The following is a 13339-nucleotide window of genomic DNA, read 5'->3' on the forward strand; positions in this document are numbered from 1 at the left end:
CTCTAGCTGAGGGACATTAAGATCATTTCCAGTGTCTAGCTATTACAAAAAGTACCTCAGTGAACATCCGTTATGTATTTGTGCTGGTATTTCTTTAAGACAGATTTCTTAAGTAGAATTCCTTGGTTTAAGAAGCATCAACATTTCAATATTTGATATGTGCTGCTAAAGTGACTTCCAAATAGTCTGTCCCCAGAAAGGTATACGACATGACAGTACAATTCTTCCAGACTCTCATCAACAGGATATTATTATTAAGCTAATGGAAAAAACAACTATACCTCCTTCATTTCAGTTTCATGTTTTGAATGTGAGATTGAGCATATTTTTATGTATTTACTGAAAAATTTTCCAGAGAGTTGGAGATTTCCTTCTGTTGCAGTTTGAGGGGAAAAAAAAAGAGGCATGAGCTATACCAGGTAAGCTCTCTTGCTAAGAATTCCTCATTTTGTGTTTCCTTAGTGATTACTGGACTCTGGTACTAAGGAGAAAGGGATGGGGAATGTCCCAGAGGGGCCATTATGTGCCTGCCCGAGCTTAGCATTTCTGATGAGTTCTCTCCAATCCTCACAGCCATGCTGCAAGGTGGGCATTTATTCCCATTTTATGAGGAAACTGAGGCTCAGGGAGGCTAAAGCACTTGCCCAGGCAGGATCACAACTAGATCTGTTTGGATCCCAAACTCAGCTCTTTCTACTATGTAGGCCATGCCTGCTGCTACATGCATTGTGGGGAGGTTTCAGTGAGATGGGACCCAGCCTTTTAGGAGTTTCAATCTAGTTAAGAGGAGGCTATACATTTGCTCACTTGCTGCAGTGGCTCTTTGACCCAATCGAACTTAAGATTTATACCTTTAGTTAAGCTGGATAAAACAAATGCTTTGTCTTTTTAAGGTTCCACTTAGAAAGGGGGAAAGTCCCAAAGAAGAAATAAAGAATGCTGGTCAGATGTGCAGTCAGCAGCTGTCTGGCCTTGGGGGTAGCTCATAGCCAGCGAGGCCCTAGCCATGGGTGGGTTTTCACAATGCCACTGACCACACACCACAACCCACACCCCTATGAGTTATTAATACAACTGAGCACAATTAGAAAAGAGGACTGAAATTGAGGAATGAACATGTGACTACTGCTAGAGAAAAGCCACATTCCTTCAGTGATGCTCCCCACCCCCCATCTCCCCATGCTGTTTTTCTCCTTTTTACCACGTGCTATATGATATCACTTACTCTTTGTTTCCGACATGTCTGTTTCCTCCCAATAGAAGGTAAGCACCATCCATGGAGGCAAGGATATCTATCTGTTCTGCTCACTGATGGATTCATCAGCAACTGGCACAGAGTATGACCTCAACAATCTGTCTAATGAATGAATGGAATGCTGTATGTACTGGGTACTGTGAGGGGAGCTTTAGAGCCCTGCTATACCCACAAGGTAAGGATTCCTACCCATTCTACAGATGGGGAAACTTGAGCCTCAGAGAGGGTAACACTTTGCTCAAGGTCATGCAGCTAATGAATAGTGCTCTAGAATTTAAACCTAGGTCAATGGTGAACACAGAATGACACCCAGGTCTGGTCTATTTCAGTCCAACTCCCCCCCCTCCAGCCCCCAATTTTTAACCAATATCCTACCCTGCTTTCCCTAGGATAAGATTCAAGTGTGGTGGAGTGCGTGTGCCCAAATAGAGGAGTTTTAGGCTACTTCTCAGTCCGTGGCACGAATTCTCAACCTTGCCACCACTAACGTTTTGGACCAGAAAATTCTTTCTTGTGAGGGGCTGTCCTGTGCATTATGGGATGTTCTACAGTATCCTAACCTCTAATTGCCAAATGACAATAGTGCCCCACACCAGTTAGGACAACCTAAACATCTCTAGACATTGCTGAGTGCCCCCTGGGGTAAGGAACACTGGCCCATGGTGACCAGGAGAGGCTCACTTCGGAGTGAGGGACCCAGCCTTGGGAGGGATTGCATACAAAACAGAAACACATGCATAGATAACCTGTACCAGCCGGGGTGGGGGTAAGGGGAGAGTCTGAGAAGACCTGGAATGAAAAATGTTCCAGAACAAGTAAGATTTTCCATGAGGGAATGTGGCATAGCAAATGAGTCAAAAATCCAAAGCTCATAATTACTGGCAGTTAAAATAGCAATGGCCATAATGGGCAAAGATAATGCAGATTTAGGAAATGGGTGCTCATGTTTATGCCTGAGCTGGTTATGTGGAAAAGGTGCTGCAAGTGCAAAGGGGACTATCTGTCAGGTGGGGAAAAGGGGTCCCCTTACATGTGTCAGAGGAAATGTAAACCCAGCAGGTTAGGCATGATGGAACAGATTTGGTTTGTTAATGCTGCCTGTTCAGCAGGGTGCTCCCTCCTCACCCTTTTCCAAAAAATAGAAGGTCTCTACAGCCAAAGATAACATGTTCCAAAAAAACAGTTCCAGCCAGGGAAATCCTTTATGCTTACTGTTGGTATTTTGTAATAGATGATTTATTATTGGATGGATTGGGAGTTAGGGTGGGGCTGTAAGAGAAAAACATATTTCTATGTTGCTACAATAATGGGTTAAACCAAAATGTACAGTAGCCATGGCTGGGATCAGAAAATATTCTTTAATAGCATACTGGAAGAGTGAGCCTCTCATGAAAGGCTTGATTAGAGTAATTAACTTAAATTGACAAATAACACTGCCCAGCTGTGCAGTATCACCACATTTGAACCTCGTGCTAACCCTGAGAGAGGCAATGGGCAGATTCTTATATTCTGCCCCTTTTAATAGATGAGAAATCCATGCACCTGAGGATTAGAGAAACAAGCACAAGGTAAGTGTTAGAATAGGAACTGAGCCAGTCTTCTGACTATAAAACACAGATTTAGGTTAAGATCACAGGCTTTAGAGTAAAGCAGATATGGCTTCAAGTCAACTCAATAGCTGAGGGACCTAGAAAAGTTAATCCCTTTGGGTCTCACTTTCCTTCTGTGTAATGGGGTGTGATGATAAGTATCTCACAAAGTTGTAGTAAGGATTAGATAAGAAACTGTCTGTCCAGGGCTTAGCCAAGCGCCTGGTACATTGTCAGTAGGACATGCATGTTATGTACCAGTGTTACTATACCACTGACTGCTGCCACAATTAGTGCTTATTTATATATATGTTTTCATTCACTAGCAAACAGTAGACGCATCTCTGAACTACTTGGACCAAACAGCTCCTTGAGGGTCCTTCATTAGGATAAGAAGAAAACCCCTCAGCAGCACAGTGTTGTTAATAAAAGCAAAAGCCTAAAATGACCAACAACAGGGATGAAATGAATTACAGTGCAACCATAAAATGGAACATTATAAAGTTGTTAAAAAAACATTCCTTTGAGAAAAACTTAATAATAATGGGAAGATCTCACATACAGAGTTAAGGGAAGGAAGATCCCTATTTAAATAAAAAATGTTAACAGGTGTCACCCAAATGTTGAGACTATAGATGATCTTTATTTTCATCATACTTCTCTACATTTATTTTCCAGATTTTCCATAATGAAGAGATATTAGCTAAGATAAAACAAAACCAGCAGACAAAACCAGCAAGACCATGAACACTGAGTTCAAAGTGATGGTATAAACACAAAATAATACATATAGATTCTAGTTCAGATTAATGTACACTAAAAACATGGTAAAAGGCTTCTGGTCAATTCACAATCAATAAATGTCAAACCCCATAGACTCAATGCAAGGAGAAGCCTTTCTGTGGTTGGGAGAGATTCTGAGTAGATGAATGAAAAGATGAAGAAAATATTTGGTTCGGGTATGGGGAAATATTGTACAAATTGCTTAGTGCAAGCTGAAATTAGGAAGCCTTCTGAAGGCTTGGAGCAGCAGCATAACCTCTTGGTTGGGCACCATAAAATGGCTTTTGTATGGTAATATTAATGATACAATATTCTACAAGCTAAAATGGCAATGATTTTCCCTGTCACACAGGGAGGAAGGGAGGGAGGATCAGCAGTGAAATGGAATGACCCAGGCTGAAAGTCTGGCCATTACATTTATTTTATTTTATCTTATTACTAATTTTTTTTTGTTTAGAGAGAGAGGGGAAGAGAGAGAATGAAGAGAGAGAGGGGAAAAAAACCACTGACTTTTGTTCCACTTATTATGTATTCATTGGTCGATTCTTATGTATACCCTGACCAGAGATCAAACTTGCAACCTCGGGGTATTGGGACAACACTCTAACCAACTGAGCTATCTAGTCTGGCCATTATTTTGAGATCCTGGCAAACTGCAGGCTTTATTATGACCAAACTGACTTTTTGCAAAAGCCTACTGCAGGGGAAGCACTGCGAAGATGCTACTGAATCCCAGCTCCTGCATTTATTGGCTATGTGACGTTGGGCACATTTTCCAACCTTTAGGTTTCTCCCTTTATTAAGTGGCGATGAATCCTACCTTGCATAAAGTACTTGACATAGAACCTGGCTCACTGTAAATACCCAACTAATGCAGTTGTTATTACTAAATAAAAATGGACAAGTTTTCAATTATAATAGTCAACTATTACAATGGTTTAACTACCATTCTAAGAATAGTAAAGATTGGCAGAAAGTCAGGAGTTCTTCTTGACATGGAATACAGGTCACTTCTTAGCTATACCCTGACCTTCCAGATTGCAAGGCAATATGGTTTCTGGTTGCTTCCTCCAACACACACACACACTCCAAGCTCCTTTCTGTATCTTTTTTAAAAAATGTATTTTATTGATTATGCTATTACAGTTGTCCCATTTTCCCCCTTTATTCCCCTCCGCCCTGCATTGCCTCCTACCCACATTCCCCTCCTTTAGTTCATGTCCATGGGTCATACATATAAGTTCTTTGGCTTCCACATTTCCTATACTATTCTTCACTTCTCCCTATTTTCTACCTACCCTTTATGCTCCTTATTCTCTGTCTCTTCTCCCCACTCTCTCCCTCCCACTCTCCTGTTGATAACCCTCCATGTAATCTCCATTTCTGTGGTTCTGTTCTAGTTGATTGCATGGTTTGCTTTTGTTTCTGTTTTAGGTGTGGTTGTTAATAACTATGAGTTTGTTGTCATTTTACTGCTCATATTTTTTATCTTCTTTTTCTTAGATAAATCCCTTTAACATTTCCTATAATAAGGGCTTGGTGATGATGAACTCCTTTAACTTGACCTTATCTGAGAAGCACTTTATTTGCCCTTCCATTTTAAATGGAAGCTTTGCTGGATAGATTAATCTTGGATGTAGGTCCTTGCCTTTCATGACTTGGAATACTTCATTCCAGCCCCTTTTTGTCTGTACGGTCTCTTTTGAGAAATCAGCTGACAGTGTGATGGGAACTCCTTTGTAGGTAACTGTCTCCTTTTCTCTTGCCACTTCTAGCATTCTCTCCTTATCTTTAATCTTGGGTAATGTAATGATGATGTGCTTGGTGTGTTCCTTCTTGGGTCCAACTTCTTTGGGACTCTCTGAGCTTCCTGGACTTCCTGGAAGCCTATTTGCTTTGCCAGATTGGGGAAGTTTTCCTTTATTATTTGTCCAAATAACTTTTCCACTTGTTGCTCTTCCTCTTCTCCTTCTGGTACTCCTATAATTCGGATGTTGGAACATTTAAAGATGTCCTGGAGGTTCCTAAGACCTTTCTCTTTTTTTTGGAATTCTTATTTCTTCAATCTTTTCTGGTTGGATGTTTCTTCCTTCTGGTTCACACTGTTGATTTGAGTCCCAGTTTCCTTCCCATCACTATTGGTTCCCTGTATATTTTCCTTTATCTCACTTAGCATAGCCTTCATTTTTTCATCTAATTTGTGACCACATTCAGCCAATTCTGTGAACATCGTGATTACCAGTGTTTTGAACTGTGCATCTGATATGTTGGCTACCTCTTCATCGCTTAGTTGTATTTTTTCTGGAGCTTTGATCTGTTCTTTCATTTGGGCCATTTTTTTTTGTTTCGGTGCACCTATTATGTATGAGGGGTGGAGCCTTAGGTGTTCACCAGGGTGGGTCAACCCACGTCGCTGTGTTGTGATGTTGGATGTAGGGAAGGGTTCCAAGGGGGAACAGTAGTGCTTGCTCTGCTCTCTGCCAGATTTCAGTCACTTCTCCCACTACCCACAAGCAAAGTGGGCCCCTCTGGTGCTGATTCCCAGGTGGGTAGGCTTGTGTATGTTCTAACACCCTGTGGGTCTCTCCAACGAACTCTCCTATGAGGCTGAGAGTTTCTCCTGCTGCCACCTCAACTCCCACAGGTGTTTTCAATTGGTGGTTTGAAGCTTTATTTCCCTGCGCTAGAGCCCTAGGTTGTGTGGTTGTTTCATTCCCCAGTTGTTCCTCTTGGTTTATTCCCATGTGAATGTGGGACCCCTGCTCCACCAGCTGCTGCCTCACTGGGTCCACCAGCCGCCACCTTGCTGCAAGTCCTCTCTGCCCAGCTGCCGGTCTCTGCCCCTCCTACAGGTCTGGATGAATGTGTCTTCTTTAACTCCTTGGTTGTCTGACTTCCATACAGTTCGATTTTCTGTCAGTTCTGATTGATTTTTTTGTTTTTAAATTGTTGTTGTCCTTCTTTTGGTTGTGCAAGGAGGCACAGTATGCCTATCTTGGCCGGAAGTCTGCATCAGCATCTTCTTTCTGTATCTTGCAAATAACTTAGGATCAAAGACTTTTGTCATTTATAGGAAGTGTATGACCTTGGATCAAGGGACTGAGTGTGAGGACCTTGGAGAAGAAAATCATGGTTTCCAGCTTATGGAAATTAAACAAATATGCCTGGGCACTCTTCTCACTTATTTTCCATGTCTAGATGGCATCGGTCTTCCCTCTCTCCTTCCTCAAATCTGAAATGCCCTCTCTCCCATTCACGCTCATCACCTCTGAGCCATTCCAGGCCCAGTGCAAATCCTTCCACCCTTCCTTCAACCTGTCTCCAGGCAATTACTAAGTGTCCTCTAATATGTATATCATATAAGATTTTCAAATATCATACATTTTTATCTGCTTGCAAAGGTAATATATAATTACAGGGTAGGGCAAAAGTAGGTTTATAGTTGCTCATATAGAAAATAATACAATGATTAATAAATAATAATATAAGAGTAAACACTGTTTTGCATACTCACAACTGTAAACCTACTTTTACCCCACCCTGTATTTTTAAAATTCAAGCATGATAGAAATACATAATATAAAAAATAAACTCAATAGTCTCAGCTTGTTTATTCATTCTTTACTAATTTGTAATTCTATGTCATAGAGAATAAAGGAGGAGAACATAAGACAAAACAAAAGAACTATAAAAGTCTCTTCTAATGGTATTTCCAAGAGATAACTAATATTAAAAATTGGATGCTGTTTCTGGTCTTTCCTATACATATACTATTATATGTGTGTATAATTAATTGGGATACAATGGTTTTGAATTTCCTTTTTTTCCCTCACTTGCTAATATTTCTTAAACAACTTTTACCAAGTAGATTTTAGCATTCTCAAGGGCAGGCACTATCTCCTTTTTTTATATTGACTACCTCCCCAACAAGTCTAGAGAAGAACAAATAACATAGTAGAAAGAAGGAATATTAATGGAGGACACTGATATCACATTTTTTATTGCATCTGGATTGCATGACATAATATCTAGATCTGAGGACCAGGGAATGGGGCAGAGACTACAGTTATTAGAAATCCTTATTTAGCCACAACAGTTCTCCCTGACAGAATACTAGTTGGGGAGGGGAGTCATTTGCTACTGTGAAGTAGCCCAGTTATATAATATTACTAGGTGGACACCCACTGTCAGCTCCTAGACAGCCCCTAGGAAGCATAATGGCCACCTTTTCTAGTAAAAAAAATGATAATAATAGTAACTACCAATTTCTGAGCATGTCCTAAGTAATGTATAGTGTTAGGCACTGTGGACACAAAGAAAAGTAAGAAACAATCTTGGCCCGTGTAGAAAAGTTAAAAGGCCCAGGTGAAGAGCCATCTTATAAAGATGTCACAGCAGAGGGAAAAACTGTCAAAAAAGAGGGAGATGTGTGACTATGAGTCTAGAATTAGGATGTGAGAACACAGAGAAGCAATTCTATTTAGGATAGACAGACATCAAGAATGAAGACCCAACTCTCATGACATCAACTGCCTATAGTGTTCACACCCTTTAACCAGTCTTCCACTTCTGGAAATATAGACATACATAAGATTTCTGATCAGGATGTTTAAAGTGCTGTCACCTGTAATTGTAAAAAAAATGGAGGAAACTTAAGTATTCAACAATAGAAGAATAATGAAATAAACTGGCATATCTTTTTAATGAAATAGTATATATACCCATTTAGAATTGGGTCTGTGAAAAATATTTAATGATATGAAAATATATTCTCACACTACAAGGTTACTTTATACTGTTAAGACAAAAGCAAGTTAAAATACTGCACATATTATGATTATGGTTTTGTTTTTTAAAAATACATATGCACCCTGGTTGGTATGGCTCAGTGGATTAAACACCAGCCTGAGAGCCAAAGGGTGGCCAGTTAGATTCTAAGTCAGGGCACATGCCTGGGTTGCAGGCTGGGTCCCCAGGAAGGGGTGCACGAGAGGCAAACACCCATTGATGTTTCTCTCCCTCTCTTTCTCCCTCCCTCCCCATCTCCTAGAAATAAATTTAAAATTGTTTGAAAAAGACAATATTTTCCAAGAATAACTGTGATATACTTCCCTTAAACTATAACAAAATTCTCATCCAGCTAAATGACAAAGGAAAAATAAAAATGAAAAAGAAACAAAACACACCAGGCAAAATGCAAAAACCAAAAGAAAACCAAAAGACTTCCAAAAAGCATATTAAAAGAAGTAAAATGATTATTTAACTTTAATAAAAGGTATAATTCTTCCAAGAGGCTGTAACGATAATAAAGAAGAACATTTATATACCTCATTGCATAGCTGGGAAATATGGGAGGCCAAGACCAATAGAGATGCAAGAGAAACTGATCATCCATAGTCTCCGTAGGAGGTTTCATCCAAAAGGGAACAGGTCACACAAAGATAAGACTAGATAGACTAGGCGTAGCCAAAAATTAGTCACAGAGTGTGTACGTTATGTAGTTATACCTATAATAATACTGCAAGGGAATTATTAAAATAGTAACAGGGGTTGTTTTAGAGTGGAAGGCTATATGTGTTCTTTTCACTTTCTCCTTTTCTGTATTTTTCCATAACGATCATATACTTTTCTCATGAAAAAGAAAAAAATAAATAAATAAAGTTCACGTTCAAAGAGGAGGCAGGGCTCAATCACAGTGTGATGAATCCAGCATTCCAGAGCACGCACTGGACTCAAATGAGTCCACCAGGCATGCACAGCTGTGCTGTGACAGGGAGGTGACTGGCCAACGGGTGGAAGCGAGCTTGCCTTCCTCACTCCACAGGAGGACTGCATGCAGAGCCCTTTGGAGCTTGGCCGGATTTTCCTCCTGGGCAGGCTAGTGAGAGGATTTATGGGCCCAGAGGGATCCAGACATCTGTGCTCCATCTACCAGCAGCACTAACTTCCCTGGTCAGAAGCAGACGGGGTGCCATGCAGTCGGCTGTTCCCCTCTGACTTCCACAAATGCCCCCTTTGTGCTGAGACTCGAGCCCCCAGTCCACATGGGGCACAGGGGAGGCAAGAGAGAACAAGTTCTGCAGTGTCTTGATGAGCTGCTGCAAGCACCACTCCATTTGTGACTGGGTTTTTAAACATTTTTGGAAGAAGCTGCCAGCCCCATGCTCTCCTGTTATACTCCTGAGGAGTCAGAGGAAGGATGGCTAAGTGCTCTGTTATTGAGTGAAGCATTATGTTTGGGTGTTTGGGCATCTCTTCTCCTATAATAAAAGGAGTCCAACCTGACAGACAGAAATGGATATCCAAAGAAAAATATATGACTCTAAGGTGCCAGGAACCAGGGACAGGGGTACTATGGCAAAGAACCAAGCTGCCCAGTCGCAGCCTTAGGTTGTTTTTGGAAGTAGAAAAGGTATAAATATATACACATATGGGTAAGAAATGAATACTGAGAGGTGTAGTGCAGCTGCTGCATTCCTTGTTCCCCATTCCTTTCTTTTTAGAATGGGCATCAAGACCACAGTAGGCAAAATGGGAAAAGATGTGAGGGTGGCCCACTGAGTGCCCGTTTGGGACTTTCCCTTGCCCCTCAGACTCCCTGCGCCTCAGGCTACATCAGCATCCTATCCCAGTTCTAGCTGGTGAGGGAAGCAATCAGGTGACAAGATTATTCTTGAGAAGCTAGGACTGAAAGTAATTCTGCAGAACTTGCACTGCATGCACCAAAGTGACTGTTGGAAATATTTGAGGGAATGGCTTTCTTCATGCTTTGCAGATCACCCTGCAAACAGGGCTGTTTAGCTCTACAAACAACCACAGGGGCATATTTCTATCTGATGACCTCCCAAGGACACACTCACAACATAATCACCTTGCTCAAGCTGTCTCTATGTACATAACCATTATGAAAAACTGTTCTGCTTCTGCTGGTTGTTTCTGACCATATATGGAGCATAGAGTCAGCTATTTTTCATGATATTTGAAAAAAGTAAATAAAAAATTATTTTGCTACAAAAAAATCTTTGAGGTTTTAGAAACTAATCTCCACATGTCAGATCCCTCCCTCGGGTCTGGCTTCTCATCCTTGCCTCAGTCTGTTGGATTTCAGACATGGCTTGATTTCTTTCTGTCTCAGTTCTCTAGGTCAATGCAAATTTCCAAGGTGATCAAATATTTCCTGCAGCAGTGTTCCCTGAGTAGGATCCACATAGGGCAGAAACAGGAGAAAAGAAATAAAGGCTGCCTGGGAAGCCAAAGGAAAGAATTTAAAGGTATGACAATGGGAACATTTTGTAGGTGCCAGTCGGTTGGCTACTCAGAACTAGCTCATTACTGCCCTGTGGAAACAGAGCCCCAGCACTGCCAGGCCTTCCACTTCCTCAGGAAGTCAAAAGTCTAGATTCTTATATGGGCTGTTTTGATTTGTAAATGTTAGCTCAAAACACTGTGCAGTCAAACAAAACACAACTTTAAGGGCAGATGTGGCCATCAAGGTGCCAAAAAAACAACTCTATCTAGAATGTAAGCAACATGAGGGCAGGAAATAGAGCCTAGTTCATGATGAGGGCCCACTCAGTACTTGTGGGATGAGTGGAGTGAGTGAGTGCCCCTTCCTGGGGCAAAAGGTGTCCTGTGCTAGGAGAGATTATGGCAAGATATGGCTGGCAGCATGGAGGCCTTGTAATTAAGGGAGAAAATAACTGCAGAGTATATGATCTGAGCCACAGCCACTGGGGTAGAAAGGAAAGGGTAAAATAGCAGTAGACAGGCTAAAGAGTTTTCAAAAAGCAGAACTCAGCGAAAGACCAGATGTGCAGGACTAAGGCGGTGATGAATCTTCCAGGGGAAGCAAGCAATGAACTTGGCTAGAGGGCTGAGGGATGGTCACAGGGGAGAGAAGGTAAACACATTTTTCTCCACTAGCTTCAAAGCCCTCCATCTGGCTCCCCCAGACAACCTTATTTTTTTTCTCCTGTGTTCTCCCACAAAGGTGATCAGGGGCTATCCAGGACCCCAGAGGTCCAAGCACTGAGAGAAACAGAGCCAAGCCCACAGCTAATTATGTAATGAGGTATTCATTCAGGAGAAACTGTTAGCAGAGTTAACAGAGGAATGGGCATGGCAGGGGATAAGCACTGGAGAAGGCTGGGATCTATAGGAAAGTGGTGAGAACAGCCTATACTAAGCAGAGTCATGGCACATTGGCTGAATGGTGTGGAAGCAATGACAGGAGGGGATGAGGGAGACTCAAATAGTTCTCAAGTCATAGATTGTCCCATAGCATGGGACAAGCCTTGAGTTCCAGTCCACAACTTTCTTAATGACTCACAAAGTCAAGATAAAAATACCACAAAGAAAAGTATTCAGGAACAATGAGAAATAGCAGACTTGAGTTTACTTAGCTAATATAAGATGAGCCTTTTCATGGCATGACTTTTGTGGGCTTCAGTTTACAAGAGGACTTTTACAATGATCAAATTGGGTACATGGCCTTGGACAAAACTCCATTTTCCCTTTAAAAGAGAAACTTTATCAGGAGTTTAAGAACAAGAACAACTACCACCATTTGTTAACCAAAGGGTTACTACAGTACATAATATTTACTGCTTAGCTAACTAATTAGTAAATTAGTGATTGCTAACTGACGATCAAGGCACTATACTAAGCCCTTTAAATGCACTGTCTTGTTCATCTTTACAGTGACTCTATGAAGGAGCTGGTGGCACCACTCCCAGTTTACCCATTAAGAATAAAAGCAAGACCTAAAGATGTTAAGGCATCTGCCCAAGGTGACAAAGTCTTTGATAGAGCTGAGGTCAGCAAACATTTCTAGGGCCCAAGGAGCCAGAGTTCAGCAAACATTTTCTGCAAAAGGCCAGATAGCAAATATTTTTGGCCTCATGAGAAATATGGTCTGTCACAAGTACTCGACTGTCATTCTAGTGCAAAAGCTGTCACAGAAAACACAAACAGTTGGGAATTCCCATGTTCCAACAAAACTTTATTTATGGACACTGAAAGTTGAATTTCATACAATTCTCACGTGTGGTGAAATATCATTCCTCTTTGACTTTTCCCCAGCTATTCAAAAAAGTAAAAACCATTTCTAGCTCTCAGGCCATAAGAAGTCAGAAGGTGGGCTGAATTTTTCCATGTGCTATAATTCCCAGATCCTGACCTAAGCCATGAGGTACTCTTGCCCTCTGGCTCACATCATGTACTGGTTTCCTTAGAAGGCCCACAGATATGTTAGGACAAAATCTGTGAGAGCGCATCCGAATGGGGCACACGACTTGGAAATACAATTGTGAGAAAAGTCTGGACAGAGATGACTCCTCAAGTTTCCCCTGTCTCAAAGGACATCACCTAACCCCCATTTACAATGTGAAAATACCTCTTTCTTCCTTTTCAGTCCCCTCCCTTGCTCCCTCCTATTGAAATAAACTGTGATTCAGGTCAATCTGAAACCAGGGCAGATTCTGGGTAAAACAGAAATGCCCCTCCTTCACAACACGGTTTTCTGTGCCTTTCTTACCTGTAGGGTTTGGCTGAAGCGCTTTAATGGTGTAGCCTTCACGGGTGGGATGAGGTTTGCTAGTGATGTGACTCTGGAAAGAGGTTTGACCCGTTTATTACTAGGCTCCTACAGGATTGAAAAGAAAGGAAAATGTCAAGGTCAATTACAAAGAGAACATAACTACACCACAAAGTC

The 13339-nt window shown here is 41.4% G+C and overlaps 1 protein-coding gene across 6 annotated transcripts in view; it reads right to left on the reverse strand.

Moving 5' to 3' along the window:
• Positions 1–13339, reverse strand: part of ARHGEF3 (Rho guanine nucleotide exchange factor 3) — a 320037-nt gene that overhangs the window by 30557 nt on the left and 276141 nt on the right. For all 6 annotated transcript variants that reach the window (XM_036030937.1, XM_036030938.1, XM_028517989.2 and 3 more), the window contains one exon: positions 13163–13270. In XM_036030937.1, coding sequence (XP_035886830.1) covers positions 13163–13270 — 108 coding nt within the window. The remainder of the gene's footprint in view (positions 1–13162; positions 13271–13339) is intronic.

Source organism: Phyllostomus discolor, chromosome 7 (assembly GCF_004126475.2).
Source record: "Phyllostomus discolor isolate MPI-MPIP mPhyDis1 chromosome 7, mPhyDis1.pri.v3, whole genome shotgun sequence".
NCBI classification, from domain to species: Eukaryota; Metazoa; Chordata; class Mammalia; order Chiroptera; family Phyllostomidae; genus Phyllostomus; species Phyllostomus discolor.